Source organism: Stegastes partitus, unplaced genomic scaffold (assembly GCF_000690725.1).
Source record: "Stegastes partitus isolate 25-593 unplaced genomic scaffold, Stegastes_partitus-1.0.2 Scaffold7, whole genome shotgun sequence".
Classification (NCBI taxonomy): Eukaryota; Metazoa; Chordata; class Actinopteri; family Pomacentridae; genus Stegastes; species Stegastes partitus.
In genome coordinates, this window is record NW_007577738.1 from 1,356,951 (window position 1) to 1,369,866 (window position 12,916).

At 38.0% G+C, this 12,916-nt stretch overlaps 2 protein-coding genes across 4 annotated transcripts; both read left to right on the plus strand.

Annotated features, from left to right (window-relative positions):
• The first annotated feature begins 982 nt into the window (after positions 1-982).
• On the plus strand, positions 983-7,434 carry upf3a (UPF3A regulator of nonsense mediated mRNA decay). 3 transcript variants are annotated; one of them, XM_008282312.1, is made up of 11 exons: positions 983-1,151; positions 2,807-2,913; positions 3,003-3,109; positions 3,336-3,434; positions 3,533-3,643; positions 3,769-3,824; positions 3,927-4,085; positions 4,185-4,318; positions 4,440-4,442; positions 4,976-5,276; positions 7,115-7,434. In XM_008282312.1, the coding sequence occupies exons 1-11, from the start codon at positions 1,011-1,013 to the stop codon at positions 7,301-7,303; spliced, it is 1,407 nt and encodes a 468-aa protein (XP_008280534.1). In that variant the 5' UTR covers positions 983-1,010; the 3' UTR covers positions 7,304-7,434. The 3 variants fall into 3 exon arrangements, with proteins under 3 accessions (XP_008280534.1, XP_008280526.1, XP_008280517.1); XM_008282304.1 differs by having other exon boundaries at positions 4,976-5,264; XM_008282295.1 differs by lacking the exon at positions 4,440-4,442 and having other exon boundaries at positions 4,976-5,264.
• Positions 7,435-9,524: 2,090 nt separating this feature from the next.
• Positions 9,525-12,756, plus strand: p2ry8 (P2Y receptor family member 8). Its single transcript, XM_008282326.1, has 3 exons — positions 9,525-9,609; positions 10,853-11,172; positions 11,655-12,756. Exons 2-3 carry the CDS (start codon positions 10,856-10,858, stop codon positions 12,352-12,354), a joined length of 1,017 nt encoding a protein of 338 aa, XP_008280548.1. The 5' UTR covers positions 9,525-9,609; positions 10,853-10,855; the 3' UTR covers positions 12,355-12,756.
• Positions 12,757-12,916: the final 160 nt, after the last annotated feature.

Here is a 12,916-nt window from a genome sequence, read left to right on the forward strand (position 1 = left end):
CATAAAGGAGTCCTGTGTAATACAGATAAACATTTTTTTCTATTTTATTCAGCCTTTAGTTAACTTGTAAGACCAGTGTTGAATAAACATTTAATTTTCAATAGTTACAAAAGCACGTAAAACTGACAACTGTGTCACAAAAAATAGATATTTTGAAGTCAGTATGTGATTTGTTATTATTTTATTTAAACTCTGTTCAATTCAGGAAAAGCAATGTTGATTAAAAATCTCCCTTTCAATAGTGAAGAGAGACATAAAACTGACGAAATGTGTCAAAATCAGATTTTAAGAGGGAAGCGATAATACAATCATGCATAACATTTCTATTAGTATTCGTTTGTTTTTCCTTTTTAATTTAACCTGGCAAACCAATGGTAATAATAACAATATTTTCTTCTTTAAAAAACCTACAAAAACATTTCTTTAGTATCGGCAGGGCCACAAAACTGATAAAATGTTTCCCAAAATCATATTTAAAGAAAAAGGCGATTATGAAATGCTCAATAGTCTTTCTAATGCATCCATAAAGTATGCTACTATGCATTTATTTATTTATTTATTTTAACTTTATTTAACCAGGAAAACCAGTGGTGAATAAAAACATCTCTATAACATTTCTAATGCAACCATGAAAGGATTTTGTAATATAAAGACACTAGTTTTTGTATCAATATGCTTTTGTTTTTATGTTATTTAACTAGGAAACCCATTGGTGGTGGTGGGGGGGAGGTTTTTGCGGAGAGATAAAACTGACAAAATGTGCCACAAAATCAATCAGAATTTTTAATTCAACCCTAAAGAGTAACTTATACTTTAAAACAATCAGATAGCCATGCAAAACAATTAAAATAGCATTTTTTTCTTCTTCTTTTTTTTTTTTTACTGTATGTTTACTGTTGAAGTCCACACAACCAAGCCGTTCTTTTCAATGTCTCTCCACTCGCGATATCACCGTACTCTCGCGAGAACTCGGTGTCTTAACGCGTCGGCGGAGACGGAGATGGAGAGAAATGAGGTCTGAAAAGGACCAGATGACGGCGGGCAAGGAGAAAGGTGTCGTCGAGATTCAGTTCAGGGACATCCCAAGAGAGCAGGAGAACATTCCTGGTAACCCCAAGCAGAAGGAAGAGAAGAAAGAGGTTTTTACAAAGGTAGGTAGCCGAGTGTTTGGCGGTGTGTCGCGGTATTTACGCTGCGTAGAAAACAGACATGGAGGAAACACGGAGGCAGCGGTGAGTTTCAGCACCGCGGACAGCGACGGGAGCTGGATTCACCTCCGACCTCCTGTCGGCCAACATTTCACATCTCTGACACACTTTATTTGATGTAGCGAATGTTTTCGTTTGTGCCTGAAGATGACAGTTACAGGTAACGTTCCCAGGAGCACAGAAAACACCGACCACAGAAGATCCTCACTGCTCATCCACTCCATGCTCTTGTATCGTCGATAGTTTAAATACATTTCACCAACATTTCACATTATATAGCCTCAAAAAAACACATTTCTCTAGTAGGTATCAGGGGAATCTGAGTAATGCTGCAACAAACAGTCATTTTTTTAGCAGTTATTCCACTATATAATGCATCAAATGTTTGGTGTGTACATCATGTCAGACATACAGTCGTCCTCAAATATATTCACACCCTTCCATTAAAGTAAAGGCAAAATTCACAATAGTCACTCAAATAACTAGAAACTAAAAAAAAAGTAATAATAAATAAAAATTGCAATTTAGTGAAATAAGACATTGCTTTTGAATTGTGGTTGAAAAGAATAATTTAAAAAGAACAAACAAAAAAACTGTCCCGGACAAATTAGAGCACTTTGCTGATGAGCAGTGGGCCAAAATGAAAATACCTGTCAACAGGTAGAGCAGTCTGACTGAGAGTTACAGCAAACACTTGGTTGCAGTGATTACTTTTTAAAATATATATATATTTCTGTTGAACCACAATTCAAAAAAAATAAAATATTGAATTTCCCTTCTGGGATGAATAAAGTATTTTTCATTTCATTCAAAAGCAATGTCATGATTCTCCTTTAATTTTTATTATTACTTTTGTCATTTGAGGACGGCTGTATTGACCATGTGCAGAAACCAAAGTTATGCATTTACAATGTGTGTGCACACACATGTTAGCGTTTTGTATTGTGTCCAGCCCCTTAACATACAGTTTCCCCATTGTTTCGTCACTTAAATTAGGTTTGATTTTGATTCAAGTTGAATATTCACAAGCACAACTCCATGTTTGTAAATGCTGATTGACATATTTTTATAAATCTGCACTACTTGATAAAATGCACTGTATGCATTGTATTTTTTTTTTTTGTATTTTTATTCTAAAATATTAAGCTATAGGTGATACTTACATTTAAATTTGGATGCACAAAATACGTTTGCTATATTTTTTTTATTTTTTTTAAGTACCAGAAGTTAAATAATGAAATGAATTTAACCAGACTTAAATGAATCACCAGACTTTGTTGTATTCCTAAAATACTGGATCCTTCATTATTCATAGTTAAGCTCAGTAGTGTTTTCTCCACTCCTTCCCTGATAGGATTATCTTTCAAAGTAGACTGCCTAATTTTGAACCAAATCCAAGACAGCCCTGATGTTTAGGCTCTGCTGGGAGTCACAGAGAACAATATAAAGCTTCTTTTTGCAGACTGTGTATGTCAGTATCTGATTAGTGTTTCAGTGAGGCCTGGATACTTAGAGGCTAAAACATGAAGTACTTTTCTCACAGACATACACCATTATTTGCAGTTCTTGCTGATCAGGAGACAAATGACTGTTTACAGGTGGTGATTCGGAGGCTCCCACCCAACCTGTCAAAGGACCAGCTAGAAGAACAGCTCAGTCCACTTCCGTCCTACGACTATTTTGAGTTCTTCCCAGCAGATCAGAGGTATGACAACCTTTATAAATTTCTGATGTAAAATAATATTATCTCAATATATGTTTTTGATTTATTTCTGTTCCTGTTTCTCTTCACAGCCTCTACCCCCACCTGTTCTCCAGAGCTTACATCAATTTTAAAAACCCTGAAGATATCCTGCTCTTTAGGGATCGATTTGATGGCTATGTCTTCATTGACAACAAGGGTATTTCTAATTTTATTCAAGCTCATTTTGACTTTGATGATAGCCATGTACAACTTTCTCTCCTATATTAAATGCAAACACAGGCATGTTTGTTTTACAGCTGCAGGTTTGACTTTTATGACTTAAATGGACCAAGAGGTGGCTTTCGAGCTTTTGTTGCCATTGTTGCCATTAGATACAGGATCTGTTGAATGACAGGCTGCTTTCTATATCACTGTTTCCTCAGGCCAGGAGTATCCTGCAGTGGTAGAGTTTGCCCCCTTCCAGAAGATTTCTAAGAAGAAGCTAAAAAAGAAAGATGCCAAAGCTGGAAGCATTGAAGAAGGTATGGAAATGCACGACTTGACACATTAGAATCTGCTCTAATATATGATAGAAATGCTGGTTGCTTGTAAATGTATTGTGACTGTGGAACTCTCTCAGACCCAGAATATAAGCGGTTCTTGGAGAATTACTCCTGTGATGAGGAGAAGTCGATGGCCAACCCTGAGACTCTGCTGGGGGAGATAGAGGCCAAGACCAGAGAGCTCATAGGTACACTACAATATGCACAACAGATTATTTTCTTCACAGTAATTACAGTTTACTTGAATTAAAATTTGCATGTTTTTCAGTTTCATTCACAAAATGTGTTTTCTTTTTCCCTGTTTTAATATCAGCCAAACGGACGACACCACTGCTGGAGTACATCAAAAATAAGAAAATTGAGAAACAGGTAAGAAAAAGAAAACACAGTATTTATTTGGAAAGAAATTACCCACAAATTGTTCCTAAACTGTGAAAGATCGACTTCAATGTGTCACATTCTTCTTGACAGAGAATAAGAGAGGAGAAGAGAGAGGAGAGGAGAAGAAGGGAGCTTGAAAAGAAAAGACAGAGGGAGGAGGAAAAGAGAAAGCGACGAGAGGAGGAGAGACGCAAGCGGAAAGAGGCAGAGAAGCAGAAGAAGTTGTCTGATAAAGACATTAAAATCAAGGTAAACCCTCATCCCTAAACATCTGTTTTAACCGGTTTATTTATGTTGTTTGGGTGGTTCACTAGAATGTATGTGTTTCTGTGTTTTTTGCATGTTTAGCTCCTGAAGAAAAGCGACAGGGATGATGATGTGGATTCAGACCGTATGAAGGACAAAAGTGACACTGGAGAAGCAGACAGAGGGAAATGGGAGAAAGCTGGAGGACAAATGAAGTCAAAGGAACCAAAAGAAAAGTAAGGATTGCTAAGACTTCACTGTAGCTCGGAAGGTTTCTGTTAGAGAGAGCGTTGTGAGAGGGCCACTAATTAAAATTTAGTACCACTTTAAAATCAGACATGCTTTATAAGCAATAAGCAAGTCACAATTCATTTTGTAAACTGTAAATAATGTATTCGTTTTTTTTAAAGAGCTCCCATTGTATATTTGATTACTTAACTGTTGAAAGAAGGCTCTGAGGCATCTACAACAAAATATGGATATTACAATGTGTAACTTCAACTTGATAGAGCAATAAAATGTACAATACTAAAACAACCAAGTGGGTGGTATTTGCAGGGGGGACATATCAGCCAAAAGTGATCCTTAAATGTGAGCTTATTCATTAATTCTTCTGTAAAACGTTCTATATTATTTAGTAAAAGCCGATAAAATATTTAGCTGCAGTTCTTGATCCAAGTGAATATACTTTTTTTTTTTACATTGTTTTGGAAAACATGCATATAATTTATTGCCTAAAGGTACAAAAGTTTTAAATGAAAATATACATCTACATTTTAGTGATGAAAACAGTTTACTCTGAAAAAATACCAAGAAAAAATCCCATGATAACAAAACTGTCATTGCAATAATGGTTTGTCTGGTGTGTCTGCAATCTGTACTGTGACCACTAGAGGTCAGCCTGAGAGCGACAAAGAGCAGAGAGAGCAGCACGGACGCAGGCAAAGGGACAAGGATCATCGTGGGAAGGACGAAGAAAGAAAACGGCAGCGACACCACTATGAGTTTGACAAGTTTATGCGCCGGAAGGATGAGACCAAATGGGGGAAAGGCTACTGCCAAGACCGAGCCAAGAAAGAGGGGCACCATCATGGATATTCTTACTGTCCTGACAGTGGAGACAAAATGGGAAAGGAGGACAGGGAGGACCTGGGTAATAGGAAGGAGCGCCTCCGAAACAAGGTGAGCGAGAAGGTGAGCATGAGACTGGCGGGAAGGTGATCATTAATTGCTTTGTCACTTCTGATGTAAACTATTTGATTGTTGAGATATGATATCATCCCAGAGAAATTGTGTTTTAGTTTAGTCTGAGTGTGGTTGTGTCATGGAAACAGCCTGTTTCAGGTAAGGCCTTACCTTGAAAATCTTTGATATACCCCTTCCAAGACTATACCTGGTGTTAAAGCAGTGGACTAGACTGTTTTATACCCCAGGTTATTGTTTAGGCAGGGCTATTTCTTACCCTCCTACACCAGATCAAACCCCCAGCAATCAGTAACACAATTTTTTAAAAGACGCAAGAAGATGTTTTTGATTTTATTTCAGATACTATTGACACTACACTTCACTACAGTACAAATGTTTATTATTTAAATGGACTTGCAAACAAATTGCGAACGTAAATGCAGACTACAATGAATCATAAGGTGACAAAATATATGTATGGTTTTGTCCAAACAAGCTGTTCCTTATTTTTTCAAGTTAGAAAATAGTGCTGCAATGTGTTACTAGTAAAATCTGCAATACAGCTTCCAAACTACTTAAGTTTTTTTGGCGTAATGATTGACAAAAATCTGACATTTAGACCTCAACTTCAACAGCTCAAATTGTTGTTTCAAAACTAACTGGATTCTAGCTAAATGTACAGCCACTTACATTTAACTATTGTTTATCTAATTGGATTATCCGTTCATTATAAAAAAGGCATGTGGAACATTTCTGGAAAATAATCTAAGCAAGAATCTTGTGTATTAACCTTTGAGAAATAATCTCACCAAACATATATTTAAACACTGATTAGAACATTGAAGTGATCCAACACATATTCAAGATATAATGCATGATCTGTCAAACTCTTGAGACTGAGGCTGGCAGGAGCAGGGCTGCAGCATCATATTGCCTTGATGTGATGAACCACTGATATTGGACTCAGGACAGGCTGATCAGATCAAAGTGAATGCAGTAGAACCAGATATGCCATCCTTTTTTTTCTCCCCCCAAATTTCCCTGTCAGACACTTGAGTCTGCGTTAACCACCATGTAATTTGATTGCTGACATTTCATGTATGTTAATACTAGTTCCAGCTAATGTAGTCTCAAACAGAGATCAGGAGCTGGCTACAGAGGTCTGTGTCACTTTGTTCCAATTCCACAGTTCACAAACTTCTTCTAGAGCCACAAAATACAGAGGAAATTGATTTTTCTCATTTGCACTAATTTTGCTTGTAATAACAATAATAGTAATAACTTTATTTGCACAGCAACTTTTGAAAACAAAGTTATAAAGTGCTTTAAAATAAAACATGACAACAATAATGTCAAATTAGACAAATAATGATAAGAAATTCAAACAAATAAATAAGATCCTGAATATGCAACATAACGAGATGAGATAGTTTAGCCAATTTTTTATTTTATTTTTTTTCAAGACCTAAAAAGCTTGCAGCTGCTCTCAAGCCGCAAATTACAGTCTGCACGAACCTCATCACATGCCGCAAATGATCAAAGCCCTGTTAAGAAGTAGTAAGGGGGCTCAGTGGTAAACGTGGTCAATTTGTCTACATGCAACTCGGTTTACAGTTGGCTTTCTCCAGTATTTCAGTTTCTGAGAGGAAGTTTATGTCTGTGATGTCAGACAAGCAGGGCGTTTTCTGTACCTGCTAGCTCAGAGCATGCTGCGCGACACTTCAGCCACGTGTTTGCGGTAAAAAGGGAACCGACAAAGGAAATGATTGAGGATGGATACATGAAATTATGCATTCAAAGCGTGCTGCTTGTCTCTCCCATGTCCCTGCTCTCTTGTCTCCCTGCAGGACCGTCCAGCCATGCAGCTGTACCAGCCAGGCGCCCGCAACAGGAAGCGAATGAGCTCAGCAGGCAAAGGTTATGACTGCATCCCCGTGGGCCACTCACCTGAACCCAGAACAGAGCACTGCTATGAGGTGGTCACCATGACAGCCGGGCTGGAGAAGGGCTTTGAGAAAAGCAAAGATGAACAGTGAGCAGTCAGCCTAAGTCGATGGCAACCAGACTAATATACCCTACTGAGGAAGTAAGGCACTTCACAAGCAGGCAGTCTTGTAGTAACTTTTCATCACTATAAGGTGTAATAAAATCCAAAGCGTTGAAAGTTTTTTTTTTTTTCTGTTTTTGTTTTTGCTGGAGCATGAAGATTTGAGTAGTACTAAAAACTGGGGCAAAAATAACAGTAATTGCCAGAATGATAGCACAACAATTAACTTAGTTTGTCCCCATTTTTAGTTACACACTTTGTTGGTTTTGATTCACAAATTGGCATTGAATTTTTAATTTATTGAAACTGCTAGCTGTTAGCAACACTTGAAGCAGTCATTCCGTCTGTTGTGTTTTTGAAGTGTGTCCCTGTAGGAGGCAACTCACTAGTCAACAGTTGGTAAAAACATGACCTCATCCTCTACAAGAGATTTTTTTAAAGCCTTTTTGTTAGAGTCTGCTGAACTTGGATGTTTTTAATGATCCTATAGATTTTATTGAAGCAGAAAATAGTTTAAGTAGAACTTACAGATGGTGGATGTAAAAAAAATAAAAATGTAAGAGATGAAATGTTGTGAGTGCGAGTGAGGAGAAGAGTAATGATTGATTATGAGGCCGGTGTTTCATGTCAACATGTTTTAATTATGTGTCTTAATACATTTGGTTTACCTTATCCTAAAGTGTCATACACAGGGGTAGGATGTTTTGTGAGCCAAGCTTTGTACATGAATACACCCATGAGCCAGGAAGAACACATTCTCTATGTTTCTATAAAGCATTTCCTAGAAACAAAATGTACAATTGCAAAGTGTGATACAAGTTGGGGGCAAGAAAAAATAATATTTTCTATGCTGTTTGCATGGTTTTATATTAATGCTGTCAACTAAACATAACTAAAAACAACAAAAAACAAAAATAATGAATACAGTCAGTTTAACAAGCCTTATATTGTTTTTGCACGTCACCCAACAGTTGTCTGTAATACCTCTTGTATTATTCTGTGTTTTTCCCCTAAAGTTGTGAGACAATAAAGCTCTTCTTCCATGAGAAGTACCTCAGCAAGTGTTTCAGTAACTGTGGAAGCTGAGTAACAGTTTGGGTGAGGCGGTGTTTGCCCACAAATGAGTCAGTTATTCAGTGCAGGACGACACAGTGGTATCTTAATGGGTGTGCCTAGCTGCTTCATGAGTGATACTGATAGGAAATTATACAAGGTTAAAACTCTACTTTTTAATTGTTGGTTGAGATCACAGTGAGACTGTCAGGCTTGTGGCATGTTGGTGCAGATGTTTGTAGTTGTTGTGCATGATGCAAAGAGTTCACTAAATGCTCTTGGTTCGATTAATCATAATAGCCATCGCAGTACGTTTGTCACACTTTCACCCAGATAAAGCAGAACTAGCACAATCAACAGGAAACCAGCAGCATGAGAACACACACACTGACATACGCTGGGTCTCGTGGACACGTTGACATCTTCATTCTCACTTCACTTTAAGAACACCCCTTTCATACAGTTGTTTGTATTTGCGCACGTGTTTATGTTTACACGTGTGCTGTGGAAGATGGGAGGCATGTACAGGTAGTGATATCACAGACCTCTTTCCGGTTAAGAAATGATTTATAACCTTCATTCTTTGTGCTCTAATTCAGTTTCGGTTGCGTATGAATGGTTTACGTTTACCTACATGATGTCCCAGATATGCCTTTGCGACAAATCTCTTGCTCATTTTCCAGTTTCACTCACATTTATGATGCGACTGCTAACAATAAAAGTGAAACTAGTACCCTATGACACTTTGGGAACTCCCAAAACTGTCTTTCAATTGCAGAGATTTGAGGCTTTTTTAAATTTACATTTCTATTCTAGTTACAAAAAGCTTTTTGTAGCACTCAATCACACAATGTGGCCATTTTTTTAACATATACGTAGTTGTAGATATTGTAGACAGCTTTTTATTGTAGAGATAATTCATGAGCCACCCACAGAGGAAAGAGAAAACCATACAGGTGATGGTGAGTAATTGTGTATGATCTCCCTGGTGTCAGCATGTGGGGAACGTGGACGCTTAGACTTGAGTCTTTCGACTCATTTCCAAGACTGAATCTAACAGAAGGCCGTTAAAGCAGTTGGTAGGATGAAGATTGTCACATGGTTCATTTCCTCCCTCTCTCTTTCTGAGACTGTAACAAGCTCAAACCTCATTTCCTTCTTCACAATATCTGTACCTCCATCTACAACTGACAATCACATGCCTGCCAGCCTCTAGCCTTGTCTACCTCTGTGTTCACAAAGGTGAGTTCTCAACTGACTTTTCTTAAAGTTTAGGTCTTTATGGTGATTATTGTGTTTTCCCAGTGTTGGAATTTCCCTTGAAATGGGTTTAAACTGCTCCACGTGTCATCTGTTTAACACTGTATTGTTAAGTATTATTTTCTTGGATAGATGCGTGCTTTATCAACATTTGCTGCTTTGCTAGGTGACTTAATACCACAAGTAAAATGAAAGACTTGCCATGATTTGCCCATTAGATGTTGGCAACAGACAATAGTTGTTTTTTTTTTTTGCTTTTTTGTTTTTTTTAAACACATAAACACAAACACAGTGCCAGAAGAACTACACACCTGCCTTAGATCAAAGTTGAGTAAGCATGCATTATGTAAAAAAAAAAAAAAAAAAGCTTTTTATTATTTTTAAATTATTGTATAATTTTCTATGCTTTCAAAAAGTTTTGTCCCTCAACAGTAATGCAACAAAAAATGTCAGGTAACAAAAGGGGGGAAATAAATAAAAATAACAAGCTACTTACACTTTTTAGAAGAAAGAAACGTAACTCTGTACTATGACTGTCACTGTTGCAGTAATAGTGTCTTTTCCATTGTGTAACCTGAAAGGACGATTACAAAGATTCAAGGACTGTCTGGTGTGAGGTAACGCCATCCACCAAAACCTCATACTCACCACATACGAAGGAGAAAGTGTTTGTGCTCCTGTGCTGAACTGTTAACCATCTTCTGGCAGGACAAAGATGAAATTCAGTGTTGTTTCACTTCCTATTATTCAGATGGTCTTCAGTTGCAGTTTTGAATTTTCTAACACACTTTTACCTGTTTACACTCTATGTGAGCCAACAAGAATGGCAGTTGCCACTTCACCACAAATCAAGCGTGTCCTTTTCCTGTGTGAAAACTCCACCCGACACATGTGCTGTTCGCACGCAAGCAACAATACAGTGTGATAGATGTCCTGATATGATGCTAGTGTCTGCTTCACACCTTGTGATCACTGAGTTTTGCACATGCAGTAAAAGTAAAGATTGCATGCATCACCTTCGTCAGGGATCTAGGTTTTTTTTTTATGTCTTGTGGTTTGTGATACCTGATGTTTTTTTTTTTTGCTTTTTCATGGAAATACTACAGAAGGAACTAACAAAAACGTGTGAACTGAGATTTAAAGAATATTTCTACTTTCCCACGAGTATCTTATGCAAAAATTAAACTGTCTTCCATAACCCTTTTTGTTAAATCCTGGATTACAGGTGATGAGAGGCCATTCCTACGCAAACATGACAAGGAATTCTAGCAGCATCAAGCTAGACAACGCCACACTGGCCCTTTTCCAGGATGTAAACACCAGCATTGCCATCTCTGTGATCTACATGCTCGTCACTGCCATTAACCTGATTGGCAACGGCCTGTCCATGTGGCTCCTCGTCTTTCGTACCTCCCCCAAGACCCCTTCCATCATCTTCATGATTAATCTTACCCTCACTGACTTGGCTCTTGGGACTGCCCTGCCCTTTCAGATCTCCTACCAGCTCCAGGGATATAACTGGAAACTGGGGCCAAGCATGTGCAGGTATTCTTGATGATTGCAGGATGATGTTGAATTATGGATTCAGGATAAGCAGGAGGAAATACAGGCTATCCATTTGTAACAAAATATGCCTCTTAAACTCACTGTAAACATGTCATATTTATTTATTCTGCTAAGAAATTTGAGTGAGTGACTTTTTTTTTCACCAGTGATTTTGATGATTTTGTTTCCACTGCTTGCCTGGAAGCTTCATGGTGACAGCAGTAGTTTGGCACATTTTCCTCCTATGAAATCATAAGTGGTCATTTTCACATTTCCATTCAAAATAAGATAAGCTGTTTTCACCTGTTTCCAGTCTTTGTGTTAAGTTACCTGGCCTCCCATCGCAGCCTCATACTATATGGACACATCAGAGTCGAATCATCTTCTCATCTCTCTCTAGTTATCAAACTTTCACTGTAATGTTTACTTTGCTTTAACCGTTAATTAAATTAAACTCTCTTCCACTGTGTATCCACTTACAGTCTCCTGACCCTGGTTTTCTACACCAATATGTACTGCTCCATCCTTACAATGATGGCCATCAGTATTGACCGCTACCTGGGCATCGTCAGGCCGATGATGTTCAGAGAGACCAGAGGGAGGAAGTCTATCGCTGTCATCGGCTGCCTACTGATGTGGGGTTTGGTCCTGGCTGTTCTGTACCCACTGATGACCACAGACCTGACCTTTGATGTTCCTGAACTCGAGATTACCACATGCTTTGACATGCTGAAGGCTAATATGCTTCCATCCACTTCAGCCTGGGCGGCCTTCCTCTTCAGTATGGTGTTTTTCCTCTTCCTCGTCCCCTTCTGTGTCACAACATTCTGCTACGTCAGAGTCATACGCAAACTGGCCAGGGATTCCAAGACAGCCCAGAAATCTAGAGCAATACGACTGGCCTTCATTGTCCTCCTGGTCTTCACGGTCTGCTTTGCCCCCAACAACATCCTCCTGTTTGCTCACTCTGTGCTGAGACTCTTCTATAAGAAGTCTCTCTACATGGCCTACAAACTGTCTCTCTGTTTCAGCTGCCTGAATAGCTGTCTCGATCCGTTCATTTATTACTTTGCTTCCAAGGATTTCAGACAAAAGGTGAGAGCGATAATGAATCTGCATAGCCTGAGTAGCGCAGACTCAATGAAGCTGGAGCATAAAGAGAGTTTGTACTCTGCACACTGAGCTTTCGAAGGTCAGGACAGAGAACACAGCAACATCTTTGATTCTAAAGCGACCACATAAAGAGAGTGAGAAGGGGAGACAGTGAGAAAAGACTTGAGAAAGGAAGTGTGGAGGAGAAAGTGTTTGTTAAGAGTTGACTAAAATGTGTCAACGTCTTGCAACATCACTTATTGTGTCCAATTTTAAAATCATTTTACATCAGATTTTTTTTTACAACTGTATATGGACAGCAGCTATGTCTCTTTTTTAGTTATTCTTGTACAATGTGGCCTTTTAATGAATGAGAAAAAAAACAACAACATTTAATCCCAGTATATTTTAATGTCTTCGACAAGTCTCTTTTTTTTCATTTCTACTTTTTTTTTGCAAAATATATAGCATTCACAAATGTAAATAAACTGTTAAAAAAGTGTGAACATATTTTAACATTTTTGAAATGATCTGTGTACATACAGTCATCCTCATATTAATTCACACCCTTCCATTAAAGAAAAGGCACAATTCACAATAGTCACTCAAATAACTAAAACCTAAAAAAAAAAAAAAGTAATAATAAATAAAA